Source organism: Tetrao urogallus (genome assembly GCF_951394365.1).
Source record: "Tetrao urogallus genome assembly, chromosome: 1".
Taxonomy (NCBI): Eukaryota; Metazoa; Chordata; class Aves; order Galliformes; family Phasianidae; genus Tetrao; species Tetrao urogallus.
This window is the reverse complement of record NC_136813.1, coordinates 118691817-118710452: the sequence shown is the minus strand read 5'-3', so window position 1 is coordinate 118710452 and position 18636 is coordinate 118691817. Positions and strand designations below refer to the sequence as shown.

General features: G+C 44.6%; 1 protein-coding gene across 1 annotated transcript; it reads right to left on the bottom strand.

Annotated features, from left to right (window-relative positions):
• Window positions 1-12354: 12354 nt before the first annotated feature.
• On the bottom strand, window positions 12355-17860 carry NECAP1 (NECAP endocytosis associated 1; the record flags this gene model as incomplete). The annotated part of the gene is made up of 8 exons (XM_079547611.1): window positions 12355-12403; window positions 12524-12617; window positions 13654-13840; window positions 13924-14032; window positions 14767-14848; window positions 15225-15329; window positions 15481-15581; window positions 17763-17860. 8 exons carry the CDS (start codon window positions 17858-17860, stop codon window positions 12355-12357), a joined length of 825 nt encoding a protein of 274 aa, XP_079403737.1.
• Between the last annotated feature and the right edge of the window lie 776 nt (window positions 17861-18636).

The following is an 18636-nucleotide window of genomic DNA, read 5'->3' as shown; positions in this document are numbered from 1 at the left end:
ATTTAAATTTTATTTCAAACACAGTCATGTTGGAAACACAGCAGATGAGATCATTTTCATCTTGAAGCTGCATGTTTAACTCATTTAAGTGAGTGGCCAAATCTGTCAAAAATGCTAAATCTGTAAGCCATTTTTAATCTTCACATTCTGACACAAATTTTCCTTCTGACTCCACAAAGGACTTAATTTCATTTCTCAAATCATATAATATTTTTAGTGTTCTACCTTTACTTAGCCACCTGGCTTCAGAAAAGTTAATGGTGTCCCCATAATCAGCATTCTTACTTTTAAGGATTTCCTGGAATTGACGATGATTCTATCCCTTATTATGAAATGCAGAGCTTTGATGATGTTTTTGAATTATATTATCAATTTTTAAAGCTTTCTCACATACATTTTCTTAATGTTTGATGCAACAGTATTTCATTGTGTGATTTTTCTTGTGGCAACTGCATTATTTTCTCTTAATTTTGTAAGTCCCTTTTTTTTTTACCAGCCATTGGTAGGATGCTATCAGTAGCTTTAACAAATATGTTGACAAAGGTTAAAGAAAATTACTTGAATGTATTTTTTACTGTTTCATACAAATGGGGAGATGTAGTTGTGTCTTTTAAAGACACCAAATTTTCTTATATTCACTTGGCTGTAATCTGGCAAGACAAACTAATTTTAGAAAAACCTGCTTTGGACATATTATGTGTGCTGTGCTTTCCATGCATTGCTTAATAAACTCTTCAGTAAATGGTTTTAATTTTTTTGCAGTCAGATTTGCTATCAAGTAACTAGCTTTTATAATAGAGCCCATTTGAGTTTTAATTTAAAAAAAAAAAAAGATTTTGTTGGGGTGACAGGTTTTGGTTTTTTTTTTCAATTTCACTATTTTGTCTTTATGAAGCATTCCTTAATATTCATTAAATTTGGCAGCATGTTTCTGCATGTAATGTCTTTTCAAATAGCAATCTTTGAAAACTGACACTTTCCTTGGAAATTAATCATAGTGCCATATTATTTATCTTGACCAAAATCTACTTGTCTATCTGTTTTTCCTTGAACACTCTTCCTTCCTCCACAGTTTTTCTTTTTTGGCTCTGCTATCCTTTGAGATAGCATTAGACAGGTTTAAATATCATTAGCAATCACTTCATTTTACTCAGTAAGCACATCTATATGTAATACACATAGGGTTTGATTCAACTGGATGCGAGAGGAAGACTAAGCACTACTACTGCCGCACCCTCCCCATGTCTAGAGGGTGGGCCAGGCTGCTTGATTTCTAGCCAATGCCTAGCAACAGGGGCTGGACTACATTGCAAGCCTGTGCCAGGCTGTGGGTTGAATATGCCTGTTGTAACTCAATGCCTATTTGTCAACCATCACAACTCACAACATTGGAATTAGAAGTTCTTAACATTTGCTACATCCTATTCAGTGGCAGATTGCTGGTCCATAGTAACTCTTCCACAAGACATGATTTGCATGATACTGTTTTATGTCCCAGTGACAGTGCATGGCAAATGAGGAGTTCAGCAGACTCAGACAGTAGATATTTGTATAAGAATGATTTGTTGCTTTGGGTATGAAGCTCAATTTATTATCAAGAAAATACGGGGTTTGTTTGATTTTCCCGGGAGGAGATAATTCTGCTGGCCATGTCTGATCTTGTTTTTGTGATTTATTCTATGAATGTAGTTATTTCGATTACTCTTCAGGTATAATCTGGCATTTGTCAGAGGATTATCTTACAAGGAGAGCTAAAACAGAATATATGTAGGGAGCTCAATGCTCTTCAGTTCCATGTCCAACAAACATAGCCTTATTTGGTGACCTTCAGTATATTCTAGTTCCTTCTAGCATGGTGATGGTCCATTGTCAGTCTATTGTTAGTCCTTAAAAGGGGGTCTTTTACTTTTTCCCAAGACTCCTTTTGTCCCAATGGTTGCTGTGGAGTGCAATGACAATTTTAGAAGTCTCTGTACACATAGATAAGGAAGACAAAGGGGAACGTCTTGATGTCTGTCACATTTTAGGCTAATTCTGCCTGGTATATGTGGATCCTGGCTTTAATTACTTCTTCAAATTAACACCCCCTCTTCCCCTTTTCAGTGAGCTTGGAAATTTTTCGCAAAAGCTCATATTGCTCATACTTAATCACAGCAGGCAATGCCCAAACCTTTTGGGTTAATTTCTTAAGTTTATACCAAAATGAACTTTACAATTAGTTATATCAGAATTGTCACTAATGACACTAATAATGGATGAATTAACACTTAACAACATTTGCCCTGAGGTCTGTTTATGGGAACTGCTGAGTCACAGCCTGAACCTCTGACTGATCACCTGAGGCGAGCAATGAGTCAGCCAGAGGAGCACAGGTGAAGGCAATTCACCTGTGCTGCCGGAAGGGGTGGAGCCTGGCTGCACCTCTCCTAGATCCCATTTAAGTGCTGACTGCCACTCAGGATGGATCTTCTTCTGGAGATAGCTCCTTGTGGTGTTTACTGCGAGCCTATGACACTGATGAGTATTTCCATTGATTTTTATTATTTTTCCACTGTGAGAATCTTACTAAGTGTAACCTTTGTATACCTATTGATTGTACACCCATTGATTGTACACCTACATTACACAATCTGTGCACAAGAGCAATAAGGTGCACAGGTCATCAGGAGAGCAGAAAATTTCTGTATTTGGTAGATATAATTTCAGTGATGGCCAAACTGTCAAGAGAGATGTAATAAAAATGTTTAAACCATGCTTCTGTAAACTTGACTGGAGATCAGTTTTATATTGTTCATGAAAGTGTTAGAATGGTTAAGTTATGATGGCTGTGGGAATGAAGGCAGATTCAAGATGTTGCTGAGGACACCTTCTATTGCTGCAGTTCTGTTTTATGGCTTGTTCTACACCTAGGTCCAGCCCCTAAACTGCACCCCTGACATGCCTCTTTCAGACACCAGCATCCCTTGCCCAGTGGAAATCACCACAGGCAGCCAACCCAAGAGTCACCATGTTCTCAATAACAGATACCAGCCATGATTTCCTTGCAGAGAGCACTTCTTCAGTGCTAGCCAGATCTTAGCTACTTGCCGACATTCCACCCATCCCAACTGCCTGGATTCCAGCTTGTCCCTGGAGAAGATGGACAAGACCAAGGACTACCAGAAGCCCTGCAGTGAAGGGGTTCAGCAGCAGGTGGTATCACCTTGTTATAGGTTAAACTGAACATGCATTCCCTAGTCGCACTTGTTAACAATCCAGACATGCTTGCAGGCAGGCTAGAAGAAACAGGGTGCACTGCACTCTCTTACATTCTGAAAGCACAAGGCTCAGTAAAAAGGCCACAAAATACAAACAGTGAATTTATTCAGTGAATGTCTCTTCAGACCGCTTCAAGGATTAAAAATCCTGTCTCTTAGGAAAGCCAGCTGCCTCCACCACGTCATGCATTACTGCTGCCATCCTATAATGCCTGGGAAAGAAAAGGCAAGCTATTGCATGTTATTTTGTTAGCCTGCCCCAGACACAAGTGATATAGACCTCAGTCACAAATGGATAAACATAGTTACGCACGCAAGTGCTACAGTCACAGACTGCTGACAGATCTTCCTGTGCTCAGAGACAACTTCAGTGAATTTTCAGGGGCTGAAGCCTGGATATGGACACACAGCTAGCTATAGATAACAGAAGCTTGAAAATTAAGCTGACTTTCAATAACTACTACATCCTACAGTGTGATTTTCTTGATTATTAGCATGAACGTAATTATTACCTTGTGTATTGGACTTGCTAGTTCACAGTCTGAACCAATGATTGAGCACCAGGTGAGAAGGTGTGGCTAACCAAGGGAGCAAGCAGTGCACCTGAGTGACCAGAAGTCATGGACCAGGTCCACACCTCCTCATTTTCACATAAGAGTTAGCAGCTAAGGAATGGCATGTCTATTTGGAAACTGCCCTCCTCAAGACTCCATGAGCCTTTGGAAAGGGTGAGCCACTTCTTTCTGTATCACTTTCTAAACTAAATCTTACTGAATGCAAGTGTGCTCCTTATTCTAGTAGAAGGCTCTATCACCTCCTTCTATTGATGCATACACTGGAAGTGATCTAAAACTGTCTCTAGACTGAGAATCTTGCTCACATAACATAACAAGTACCAACATATTTCATAAGCCTTGAGCCATTGCCTCTGGAGGTGTTTAAGAAATATTTAGATGTGGTACTAAGGAACATAGTTTAGTGGGAAAATATGGGTGGTAGGTGGATGGTTAGACTGGATGATCTCAGAGGTCTTTTCCAACCCTGGTGATTCTATCATTCATTAAAACATGTTAGCACCCTTTTAGAGCTCAGCAGTTTTATGTTGTTTTAAAAGGATGAATCACTTCAGGTTCAGATTCCATTCCCCCATCGATAAAGCTCATACTGATTTTATTTCGTATACATGTCTGTGTGTTCTGTTTGCTTATGTTTTGTGTCTTCTAATGGATGTCTTCATCTCCATTTCTTCAGGAGTCTATACACAGCAAGAAAATTCTATTATAGCTTGAAAGTCCATGCTTGCAATATGTATAGTGTGGCTGTAGTAGGAGTAGTTACTGCACAGCTGTGAGTGGAGTCTTTAAATCACAGAATGCAGAATTGATGGATGAGAAGCTGGACATGAGCCCAGAAGGCCAACTGTGTTCTGGTCTGCATTAAAAAAGAGGTGGCCAGCAAGGAGAGGGAGGTGATTGTCCTCCTCTACTCAGCTCTTGTGAGGCCCCATCTGGAGTACTATGCCCAGGCCTGAGGCCCCCAGTACAGGAAGGATGTGGAGCTCTCAGAGCTGGTTCACAGGAGGGCCACTAAGAGTGTCAGAGGGCTGGAGTACCTCTCCTACAAAGGAAGGTTGAGGGAACTGAGCTTGTTTAGCTTAGAAAAGAGAAGGCTCCAGGAAGCTTCTGCTGCTAGAATACAGGCCTCTAACTGGACTCTGCACTGCCAATCACAACCCTCTGAACTCAGCCAGTTTTCAACCCACCTCACTGTCCATTCACCTGTCACGCGCTTCCTCAGCTGCTCTATAAGGATGCTGTGGGAGACAGTATCAAACGCCTTGCTAAAATCAAGGTAGACTACATCCACTGTTCTCCCCACATCCACCCCACCAGTGAAGGCCTGGAGTATGCCCAGAGAAGGGCAACAAAGCTGGCACAGGGTCAGGATTACAAATCTTTTGAGGAGTGACTGAGTCAACTGTTTAGTCTGGAGGAAGCTCAGGGAGACCTTATAGCTCTCTACAACTACCTGAAAGGAGGCTGGGGCAGGGTGGGGGTCAGTCTCTTCTCCAGTACAACTAGCAGTAGAAATAGAGTGAAGGGTCTCAAGTTGGACCACGGGAGGGTGGTGGTCAAGAAACATTTAGATGTTATACTAAGGGACATGGTTTAGCGGGAAAATACTGGTGATAGGTGGATGGTTGGACTGGATATCTTGAAGTCTTTTCCAAACCTTGGTGATTCTATGATTCTAAGCTGTAAGGCATTCCCTCAGCACTCTTTTCTCTAGACTGTCACAGATAACTTCTCTGTCCTGTAGACCCAGGTGAAACGAAAGACTGTTCCTGGTGAATCCAGAAAGGATTTACATTGTACATAGAGCTATGCTACAATGTAACACGCTACCACTAGCAGGCCCCACCGTGAGGAAGGGCGTGAGGATGTGAAGAGCTCCAGGGAGGACAAAGGTCTCTTCCTCATGAACTGTTTTCCAATTATCTGTGCTTCTGGGCTGCACAAGGAAGAATATAAGCCAGCACCTTCCATAGCTATACCTCACCTGAAACTTCTCTTAATCCAAAGAAACTGGTCAACTCTTTTTGCTTAAAGTAACTACTAGAAAGTTAGTCAAGCTTTACCACAAGACATGACCCTTCATTTTCTGCCTGCCAGGACCTACCCAGTAAATCCACCACATTCATCAAAAAACAATAACAACTTCGCTACTAGATCTAAAGAAAGTAAGAACATTTTTCTAGGCCATTGTTGGCAATCAAACACCTGGATTAAGGTAAGACTTCTCACCTTTACCCAGACCACAACAACATTTCCGTGATACCTTCAAAACTACTAGAATTTTGTTGTCTGGCAAACACTGAGCAAACGCAGCTGTGCAAAAACAGATGACAGTGAGTAGTCTTGATCAGGCTACAACTACAAAAGTGTCAGGGCCCCAAGCATACATTCCTAGAATCATAAATGCATAGGGTTTGAAGGGACCTTAATGATCATCCAATTACAACTCTGCACAGGCAGAGTTGCTATCCCCTAGATCAGGCTGGCCAGGGCCCCATCCAACCTGGTCTTGAACACTTTCAGGGATGGGGCAGCCATAACTTCTCTAGGCAATCTGTTTCAGTGCCTTACCAACTTTTTTGCAAAGAACTTCTTCCTAACAACTAACCTAAACTAGAAGAGGGGAGATTTAAAATTGCTTCCCCTTATCCTATCACTACATGGTAAAATGCCAGTCTCCATCTTGTTTATAGGCTCCCTTTAAATACTGAAAGGCTGCAATGAGGCTTTCCCAGAGCCTTTTTTACTCCAGGCTGAAGAGACTGTGAGAACCCTTCTTTGTTTTTTGGTTCAAAGCTTGCTACCCAAAGTATTTCTTGTGATAAGACTGAAATACCTAGGAGATGAGAGGTGGGTGTAGGCATGTGGCAATCAACATCACCATATGGACAATTTCACATTTGAAAGCATGTCTTTGGAGCTGTTTACCTTTGGAAGGGAGTGCTCATGACTGGAGAACTGGCAGAAGATCCAGCCAGTAAATAACACCAGCTTGCTATGGGAGACTGGGAGATTATACCACTGCATCCTGTGAAGGCAAGATTCAAGTTGATGCCTCCATACTCCCTCTTATCAGCTGGTAAGGCCAGGGAGATGGGAACTAAAGGAGTTCCTGCTGAGATCCAAAAGCCAGAAGCTGTCCCTCCAAGAAGAGCTGACTCAACCACTTTGGACTTAAGTTTGTACTGCCAGTGGAAGTTCGCACCATGGTCACTGTCATCATCACTGGAACAACGCCTGACAACCCACCACTGCTGAAGGTCAACAACTGAACTATGAACCACACTGGACCCACGGTGGTGATTACCTCCCTCTTGTTTCCTACAAGAACTCCTTGCTTCTACTTCCTATATTTTTTATTGTCCTTCTTCCCTTTTCCATCTCCCTGAACAACTACAATTTGTAATAAACTGGTCAGACCAACATTTGAACCACTGTTTCTTAATCTCACATCAGGCATACATATATCAAAGAACCTCCTCTCCCTCCCATAAATTGGAGTGAGACAGGCCCAGCTCCTTCAGCCTGTCTTCATAGTAGAGCTGCTTTAGCCCTCTGATCATCTTAATGGCCCTCTTCTGAACACACTTCAACAAATTCCATCTTTCTTGCACTGGGGGCCCCAAGATCAGATGCAGTACTCTAAATAGTGCTTGATGAGGGCTGAGGGAGACAATCACCTCCCTTGCCCTGCTGGCCACTCTTTTGATCCAGCCCAGCCTTCCAGGTTGCAAGCACACACTGTTGACTTGCATCAAGGTTTTTATCCACCAGAAGCCCCATGTCTTTTTTCCACAGAGCTGCTCTAAATGAGTTATCCCTATCTATGCCCAGTAAAGACGCAGCACCATGCACTTATTATGCCTTCTGGGGAACTGGCAGCCTGGACTGAAGTCCAGCACAAAAAACACATCCAGCTTGGAGACACCTCAGCAACACCTGTTACAATCAAAAAGATTAATGCAGTGGAAGGGCGATACAGGGGTATAACAGCAAAGGGACTAAGACAGATGGGATGGTATTACAAAGGGAAAGAAAAGATGCTCACCCATCTCTGATGATCTAGGCTCAGAGGAAAGCCTCCACAAGAGAGGGATCTCCAACCAGATATCCTTCCACAGTGGCAGTCAGCCTTAAATAAGGTCTAAGAGGTGGAGCCAGGTACCACCCCTTCCAATTACACAGGTGAGTTGCCTTCACCTGTGCTCTCAGGGCTGACTGGGCCCTTTCCCCAGGTGCTCAATCAGTGGTTCAGGCCATGACTCAACAGTTATATCTGCGCAGATGTTCAGGATACCATCACCAGGTTCCTTGGTTATGACCATCCATACACCTCACAGTTCTGCCCATTGGCTACTCTGACCATCCCCCTCTTAGAAGCAGATTGTTTCAGTTAAGGGACAGTATGCTACTGCTCTCCATTTGCTCAGATTGCCCTTGCTGGATCAATTCATGTACCAGGCATCTTCAAGAATGGGATATTTCCCCTCCTGAATGAAACTCTTCTCTGGTGGAGCAACCAATGTTTCTTTCAGCACATCACTGCAATACATCACTGGGCCTAAGATCTTTTGAAGCTCTTCTTTCACTGGTGATGAAGACAGACTACTCCTCTGGCTATCCCTCATGCCACCACTGTGCTTGGGCCACCCCTTTCTTAGGAAAGTGGGTCAGATCTGAGACCAGAACCCAATGAGGGTGCAAACAGAACCCTGGCATTGCCACAGGCCCCTGCCAAACCCATCCTGAGTGACATGAACATTCAATTCAGCTGGGAGGGTAGAGTTAAATACACCCAATGCCTGGGCTTGTTTAACAGCCAGTTTTGCCTGTTAGAAAGCCTTATGTTCTGTTCTCCCCAAGTCTCACAGTTGTCCCTTTTGTTTTTTAATGAATTTTTATAATAGTCTCAGCAGCTGCACCAAATACGGTATAAAGGAACACCAATATTGCAATATACTTCAGTACTCCTGCAGCTGCTTTGATGTTGCAGAGACTAGGAATGCCTGAACCTTATTTATTACAGCACCGGGTAGGACTTCGGCCTTTCCTGACCAAACCACCCCAGGCTCAGACCTTGCACTCTTCTGAGGATTCGTAGCCCATCTTCTTTCTTGCAGATAGGTAGTCAATGAATCTACCACCTGTCCTACCACCTCCAGTGAATCAGATGTCAACAGATCACCAATATAATGGTGCAAGTTAACATTATTAGGTTTTTCCTAATTTGCCAGGTCACGTGCCACTAGGTTATGGCAATATGTTGGTGAATGTACATACCCTTGTGGCAGGACCTGAAAGATCCACTGCCCACCTCCCCACATGAATGCAAACTGGCCTTGCAATTCTTCAGCAACTAGAATACTGAAAAATGCACTTGTCAAATCTAGGACACAGTGATAGGTTTTTATCTCCCTACTGAATGTGTCCATTAAGGAGGAAATATCAGCTACGGCTGCAAGAACAGGGATGGTATTACAAAGAGAAAGAAGAGGTGCTCACCTGTCTCTGAAGATCTAGGCTCAGAGGAAAGTCTCCACAAAGGAGGGATCTCCAACCAGATATCCTTCCACAGTGGCAGTCAGCCCTTAAATGAAGTCTAAGAGAGGTGGAGCTAGGCTCCATCCCTTCCAATTACACAGGCGAACTGTTCTCACCCGTGCTCCCACAGCTGACTGGGTCCTTTCCCTAGGTGCTCAATCAGTGGTTCAGGCCATGACTCAGTTACCAAACACCCTTTGCCCACAAGCTATAGCTATATCCAAGCTAAGGCTCTCACCCTTGATCCCTATCTGATCTACAGTACAGCCACAACTATGCCTGGCAATATACCCTGTTGATCTGAATCCTCATCCTCACCTGTTCTACCTTTGTGTTTAGGTTTCACAGGACTTTCCTTTTTTGGAGAAGCCACTGCCCCTGCCTACATTGCTGACTAAGCTCCCAGCCTGCTTTCCTTTTAGAGCACTCTGTCTTCGCCTTCTCCTGACAAAGGGCCCACTCAGCTCATCTCTGCAGTCAGCAAAGACTGCTTCCCATTCACAAGCACCACAGAAATTAATTCTGACAAACATCTGCAGGATGTAAAACCTCTAATGGCTGAAATATTAGTTGGCAAGGCTTTCAGAAGTTCTCTCATTTGCTAGTTTTATCCACATTCTTACCAAGAAACAAATATCCTTTTAGTCAAGTCTGTTTTCCACGTTACTTCCCCCCCTCCCCCCATCACCACTTTGAACAGCCATAGGTCATGATTACATCCTTCTTCCACACTCATACTTCCTTGGCCAGAGGCTGAACTCAATTTGTTTCTAGAGCTGCTTTTGCCCAGTTTGTAGGTAGTAATGTGTTTGCAGAAGAACAAGTGGGATCTTGTTCGAGACAAAGATCTTCACTCTGCAGTGCATCCAAAACAACAATCTGACAACTTAGACTCACGATACTCTTTTCCCCAAGGTTACTTATTTAATAACAATTTCACCAATACATTTTATGCTTAATTTACGTATCTTTAATTTTTGCCTTTTTATTTTTCAAATACATCATATATTATCTCCAGAATACTAAGACAACATGGAAGAGGCTCCTAATTAGTTTTAACCGGTGCTGTGAAGTCCTTGATTTGGAGAACTTATACGTAGTTGAAATGACAGGACCTGCCAATGCTGTGAGAGAGGGGGGGGAAGAAAAGCCAACCAGTGGAGTCCATGGCTTAGCTAGCATATTACAGCCACCCACAGATTCTGAGCAGGCAAGGAGCTTAAGTATAATAAGACTGCAGGAATGACTGGGGGGGGGGGGAGGGTGGAAGGAAGGGAGAAACGGGGGGACACCAAGAAAGTCAGGTCATCAGGACTGAATCAGTGCTTAAAATACATCTAAGAGCAGTCTTGCCCCCATTACCACAAGAAGTGCAGAGCTATTTTCAAAAATTTGAAAAATAGTTTTACTTCCAAGCGATGGCCTCAGTGAAACATAGTCCCTAAAATGCCCTCAACGTAGTAAAAAGGATAAAACAGACCTCAGAGCTTTGTAAATGCAAGGTACATACAACTAACTATTCTCTCTTTTAACATCCTCACCAGGCAATCTTAATTCCAAAGGGCACTATTTAGTTGTGTATCCTAGTTACGGAACTGTTGACACTGAGCTGGTTTGTTGTTGAAAATGGGAAGAAGCCTTCTAGTGAATTACCAAAGCGCTAGTGTTCTAGTCATTGTGACCATCATCCTGGCTAGTGTTTTGGCTCAACAGCATGGAGGGGCTTGGGAGATTTTCAACCTGCCAGCAGGCTTTCCCAAGTTTATCAGCAGACTTACACCCCAGATCACATCCATAGTTGCTGAAGATGAAATAGTGTACAAAGGGCCTTCAGAAACTTTTCTTTGAAGAAAATCACCAAGGAACCCAGAAGGGATAACTTGGCTGTCACAGTTCAAGATCAGGCCTACCATACACGTCTTGCCCAAACGATACATGAAAGCATGTGTGACTGTCCCTTCACCAGAAATTAACCCCATCCCACTATGGTCCTTACTGTGGCCTGAATACGCAATACTTGTTGTTAACTTCTCATTGTAATAAGTATTGCTTGACAAATAAAGGTAAGGGCTCAGCAGAGTGTCACAGGAACATGAAATGCTAAGCAGCGGGATAACTAAATTGACATCTAGTGCAAGTAACTACCTAATTACAAAACCAGGCTTTTTCTCCCCCAAAGCTATTTCCATTTAAACAGCTCACTGACAATGAGTTTGGATGAGGAAGAGGGGAAAAGGAAGAAGTGAGAAATTCCTCCAGAGAATCTGCAAGCTAAGCAAGGAGCCTCACGATGGGGTGACCAGCTGCAGCTAAATCAGGGGCAGCAAGTCTACTCGAGGGCTTGCACAATTCCTCCCATAGCAGGGCAGGAACATCCAGTACTATCAAGAAATGCACCAAAGAAAGGAAGTGCACTGCATGCACAGTAAGATTCACTCCTCACCACAGACAGGATTAATCAAATGGCATTTTGTGTTATGACTCAGGAGAAACATGATAGCTTACAGCTTCCATTTAAAATTGCAGCTTTCAGCTCTGAAGGCCAAGCCACAGCAACTCAAGTTGCTATTGAAAGCGGATGTAGAAAGCAGTCTGCAGCCAAAAAATTTAAAGGACGAAGAACCCAGAGACATCTACCCAAACTCCTCCTGTATGAACTTCCCTCAGGATTCTTGCTTTTCTTATGTGCAAAAATAGAGTAGAGCTAGGATGTACCATGCAACAGCCGAGTGAGTAGAAGAGATCAGGCTCTCTTCCTTTTGCTCACCTTCTGAGGAGTCAGGATATTCTCTTCAGGTTCAGTGGGTTTCACTGTGGGAATCAAAAATATTAAGCTTTGACTGAAGTAAAGATCTGGCTTAAAAAAAAAATTGTCCAACTTGTTCTTGATTGCAGATTGGAGAGGTTTGTGCCCCCTGTGACTCTATTTGTGCCTCTAGACTCTTGGTCATCAGTTTATTTCATTCCACTGCTTTAACCATTCAGAACTGGACCCAGTTGGACTGCTGAGGAGCCTGATTAGGAACACCACTGAAAGAAAGAAAGGACAGTCAAAGGTGTACCCCTAACAATGCCTGTTAACTCACTGCTCCTTCAGCACATATTAGAATGTCACCCTTCCTGTGTGCAGTCCCCTTCATCACAGTTTACCTGGATGCAGTGTTGAAGTCACCCCAGACATCTGTGGTAGTTGATGTTGGTGTCTTGGATGCACATGCAGGAGCATCTAAGTCTAACAGAATATCTAAGACAGAAGAAGAGGAAAAAAAATCTGAAATCTGTCAAGGGAGTAGAAAAAACAAAAACGTTGTGCAGGTATTTAAACTGTCATGTTATACAAACTACTGGATGCAGTGGCACAATCTTTGAATGGACTCCAGCTCTTCAGAAGAAGAAAGTGACAATTTTTAAGGGCCTAGTCTGCTTTAACAGTAGCCCTTTTTGTCAAGCATGCACTGAGGCTGCAGTTCCTGCTATAGAGTTCTTTTCTCTTCAAGAATCATTAGGTCTCTATCTAGCATATCAACTGGCAGCTTTACAACATATTATCCCCTCCAAGGAAATCTAAGGTCTCAGCACAAGCACTGCAACCTTAACAGTTGCTATCAGCATAAATCACAAGCTGCAGCCCAGCCCTATTCAGAAGCTTGTGGTTTCTTCTTATCACTCAGGTCAGTATGTCTGTGAATTCAGGAACAGTGCTATATCATTAGCATTCATCCTGTGGTCATGCATTTAATTCAGCATCCAAAAGACTCAGCAACCTCTTTGTTACAGCCCAATCTCACTATATTTTGCACCTTCTGGTCTTCATACTAAAAGCTAGCTCCTTTCTTATTTAAAGCCTCTCCAGAAGTGCTTTATACCTACACCTTTCAACAATCATGGGCTATCTGTATGTCCCTAAGAAAAGCAAGCAACTGAGCACTTCTTTTCTGAACATTCCGCACAGCTCTGCCAGCATCCCTCAAGCACATATAAGTTTAGAAGAATCCAACTAATTAAATACCATATCTATCTGCCCAGGTCATTTTGGTCACATCATTTGTTTTCTCCTTTTGCAAGGAGAACAGCTACAGTGCTATTTAATGGGCTAGCATTATTAAACAAACACAGAGATCTCAGGTCAAAGACAGAAAAGATCTCAGGGTACATCATGTTACATAGTTCTTTTTAAACTGCTATGTCGATGTTACTATGAGCTTGAATGCCACTTCCCTCTACCTTCTCTATGTACCTACTAATGTTTGATAGATTGTTTGCTCCGTGCTAACACTTACCTGCACTGCTCATGTTGCTGGATTTCAGCATGGATGGTGGTGAGACATGGTTGGCAATGGATGTGGAAGAAGCAGGAGGGATTGAAGGGACTGCAATTTTGCCTCCTGGCGGGGGTGGCAGCAGACTTAGGCCCCCTGATCCAGACACACGAGGCTTGGCTGCTCCTCCTTTCTTAGTTGTCATGTTCTGTATAAAAATAAAAGGACTAGTGAGAAAGATTATCCACTGGAATATCCAGAAAAAGAGGTAGGGTCAACTGGGCTCCTTACCCCAATGTTTAGTTTGATGGTCTGCCCCTCCTTGAACCCTAAATCCAATTTAGGACGTGTGTCAGCTTCCAGGGTCTCCTTGGAGATCTCAGTTTCCTGCTTCACCCACCTAAAAAAAACGATGGGGAAAAGATAAGAGACTGTGGCACATAGGAGCAGAGTTCTTTTTTTTTATAAAAAAAAACAAAAAAACAAAAAAAAAAAAACACTACCACAATTCTTTTCCACAACCTGACAAATAACTATCTTGCCTTTTCAAACCAACTACCTCACTACTCTCGGTGTAGTACAACAAAAAGCTCAAAACACCACAAAACCGAGAGACTGTCTGTAGTGTCATAGGATTTAAGAATAAGACTCCAGAGCCAGCAGGAAAGCTGAAAAGGACACGTAGGAAAGAAGGGCACGTAGCAACGGAATGAGGAAAAGGGTAGTTTCAGATTAGACGTTAGGAAGAAATTCCTTCCTGTGAGTATAGTGAGACACTGCAACAGGCTGCCAAGAGGTTGTGGATGATCCCTCCTTGGAGGCATTCAAGGCCAGGTTGGATGGGGCCTTACGCAACCTGGTCTAGTGGGAAGTGCCCCTACCTACAGCAGGGGGGTTGGGGCTAGATGATCATAAAAGTCCCTTGCAAACCAAATGAATCTATGGCTTACAGATTGGACCTTGAAGGACTCCCAGCTTACATGACAGTTGGCAATACATTCAAGCATTCCTAATCATGACAGAGCAGGGCTTCATGACCTTCCCAAGGAAACCTTTGCTATGCAAATGAGCACCACCACCCAATACATTCCAGGGGCCAGAGGGAAAACAGCATTCCAGAAAAGCACAACTCACTTGAAGTGATCCTGCAAAGACACATTGAAGTCAAAGGCATCACCACGATCTGTGAAACCAATGCCTATAAAAGCACTTCGTCCTATCAAGGAGACAGAAGGAGTCACTGGAGGTGCCTTGTGAATGGGCCTGTGTTCATTCACTCCAAAAACCATTCTGTGCTACCTCTTTGCAACTGATCTACCACTGAAACCAGCATCTCACAGAATTTCACTGTTCCTAGCTTAGAGGATGCTCTCGTCATGCCATGTGATACTCTCAGAAGCCGAATGCTCCTCCCCAGCCCCTGGACTACATGCAACACAGAGAATCCCTCTCAGCAACCTTCCCTTCCCACCCTTCCAGACATCCTACCCAGCCTCTTCAGTAGTCCCATCACTATCTCAATCCACCACATATACACACAGCTTAATCAGGTTGAGTGTCCTCAACCCCAGCACTTGGCATACTCAACTCACCAGTCCCATCCTGAATCCGAATCACAAAATAACGGCTCGAATCCGTCACAGTCTCCACAGCAATGCCAGGATATTGGTCTATGGGTGCCTGGGCAAAAAGCTCCCCTACAAATAAAGAATTAAGTACTGAGGAAAGCAACTGTTTTTCTAAAGCATGTCCAGGACTGTCACACACAGCTATGAGCAGGCTTAAGAGCACAGGCTCACAATTAGCAACCACAGTTACAATTTCAGCAAGCCACCTTACTCCCCCTACCTGAGACCTTATCCTCTAGTTTCACATATGCAGTTTTTCCTTTGGAAGTGACACGAAGTCTCCCTGTCCAGTCCGGATGGTCCAGTTTCCAGTCAGATGCCCTGAAAAGAAAAGCAGCTGTTCATTGACTATATCTCAACCCTTCAGCCCAATCAGCTCAGCTAACGTCTCTGTTCCCAAACCTTCAACACATGAGGCTGTCTTCTCTCTTCAAAAATCACACCAGATCTCAGCTCTCCTCTACTGCTGCCAATCTACAAACATCACTCCAACTGGTCTGTCCTTCTTCCACATAAAGGGAAATAGACAACAACCAAAGAACGTCAGCTCACCTCTACCTTTACAAGCTTGCAGAAGAGGAAGACTGAAGCCCAAAAACTCACTTGGAACAGTAAATCCAAAAGGGACTAAGAAACAATTTATGAGTATTTTCTAGGAAGAGCTAGCATAAAGAAAAGCCAATCCACTATTTTACCCCATTGTTGTAAAATAATATCAAGTATCTCTGAATCTAGAGGCTTCTAGGTTACATGTATCAAGTGAAATATCATACATGCAACCATATTGATTAGCCCATCAAATAGACTGCTGTGAAAAGGGAAGAAAACAGGCCAACCAACAGGAGTTAACAAATATGTTTTAAGAAATGTGAACTTCTGAGTTACTCCCCGACACTGCCAGAGCCAACAGATAAAGTTCGACATTTGATTATCCCATCCAGAAGGACCCACATAGGCTTGAGCAGCGGACCCAGGAGAACCTCGTGAGGTTCAACGAAGCTAAGTACAAGACCTTGCATCTGAAGTGAGGCAACTCTCACTACCAATACAAGCTGGGGAATAAAAGGATTGAGCATAGCACTGCCAAAATTACCTGGGGGTACTGGTGAATGGCAAACTGGACAAGAGCCAGCAATGTGCCCTTGTAGCTCAGAAAGCCAGCTGTATCTTGGGCTGCATCAAAAGTAGCATGGCCAGCAGGTCAAGGAAGGTGATCCTGTCCCCTCTACTCCACAATGGGGAAGCCTCACCTGGAGTACTGCATCCAGATGTGGAGTCCTCAGTACGAGACAGACCTGCTGGAGCCTGTCCAGAGGAGGGCCACAAAAACGATCCAATGGATGGAATACCTCTCCTGTGAGGACAAGCTGAGAGAGCTGGGGCTCTTCAGCCTGGACAAGACTCAGAGGTGACCTGATAGCAGCCTTTCAATATCTAAAGGGGAGCTACAGAAAAGAAGGGGACAGACTCTTAAGCAGTGTCTGTGGTGATAGAACAATGGGAAGTGGCTTCAAGCTCAGAGAGGATAGATTTAGGCTGAGTATAAGGAAAAAGTCTTTCACAATGAGTGCGGTGAGGCACTGGAACATGCTGTCTAGAGATGTGGTAGATACTCTGCTCCTGGAGACTCTCAAGGCAAGGCTGGATCAGGCCCTGGGCAACCTGATTTAGCTGCGCATGTTCCTGTTCACTGCGAGGGACCTGAATCGAAGGATTGTTCCTGGGCTAAGGCACAGGCAGCACGAGATGATTAAAATCTATCAGAAGAATTTAGTATGTCATCTGTAGCTGAAGTCAGCAGAACTAGAAGTGTTATGGCTTCAGAAAGTACTTCTGATCTGCTTACAACCAGAGAGCAGCTAAGCAGGCACTAGTGCCTATGAAAACCTGCTTCCCAAGTCCCTGCTTATTCACACAGAAGGGATCATGCCAGCTGATCACTTATGTGAACACCAGAGCCACATGCTGCATTAGCTGTGCCAGGTTTGCAGAGACAACAAAAGGAGGGGGTGGGGAAGGATGCACAGGACAGCAGTTATGGTATGACCACAAACACATGCATAAAAATGGCTTTTTACTCTGCAGACCTGCTTATGGCTTCCCACCCTCCTCCGTCTCATCTAAGCAATTATGAAATCCGATAGGCCTGATGCTGCAACACGGTCTCGGTTAGAAGGAGAACAGTAACGACAGCTGCTGCACCCTGCTTCCAGTGGGGCACTAAGCACCGGCTCCGTCCCGACCACCCACCTTGCTCCCTCACCGGCAGCGGCACTGCCTGTAGCTGAACCCTGCAGCACAGACGCCACCACCTTGACGCGATCACTGACCCCGGGCAAAAATGCCTCCTCTCTTCTCTCGCCAGCCCAGCGAGCGGACAATAAGGGCTGGGCCAGATCAGGCAAGGGCAGTCAGGGGGCGACCCTTGGAGACGCGCACAGCCCCGCGCCGAGCATCGGCCCGCTAGGCGCAGTTCGGCCCCAGTCGCCGGCACCCTCTAACCTGTATCCGCGGTTGGAGGTTCGTGGCGGGATGCGGTACACGCTGACATCAGGCTTCACGCAAAGGACAGACTCGTACTCCAGCTCAGCTGCCGCCATCTCAGAGGCGAACCCCAGCACTCCAGTGAGGACTGAAGGATAAGAGCCTAATAAAACGGGGCACTTCCAACCGCCATCTTTGATGAGGTCAGACACCATCTGGAGGGCGCTGGTGAGGCCTTAATGGAATCAGGCCATGCCGAAGGCGGGGGGAAGACATCTTGGATCCTGGCAGCAAAACGCTCCGCAGGGGGCGGCCATCTTGGAATCGGTTCTAACAATACAATAGGAGCCGGCGCCATCTTGGGTCTTGGCAGTGCCGTCGCTCCCCCTACCCCCCTCTCGCAGAGCTTGACGTGACCATGTTTGGTGCGGGCTGATGAAGTCGTGCGGGCGCTCTACGGAATACAAATTTCTTCCTACTAGCTCAGGTTCCGGACTGGCGCAGAAGGTAGTCTTGTCGGGATTGGGAAGAGCCAGGCAGGGCTCTAGAGCGATGGTGGGTGCCGGTAAGGACCCGTGGGCCATATCTGTTGGCTGCGGGGCTGAAGCGCTGCGGGGGCAGAGGTTGCCATGAAGCGACAGTAGCGTCAGGAGGAGTGGACGGGCTTCCCGACGGGGCGCCTGGGAAAGCCCCAGACCCACACCCATCACTCAGGAAAAACTAAACCGTCAGCCTACTATTAACGCTGTTTAAGCTTTCACCAGAAGGATGCAGTGCAGTGCCAACTGAAGCTATGATAAATAACTTCCTGCGTTTTGATACATTAACTAAATAGAGCCCCGCGAACAGCAAAAAAAAATATGCAGCCACACTTTGTTTTGATAAAAGGAAT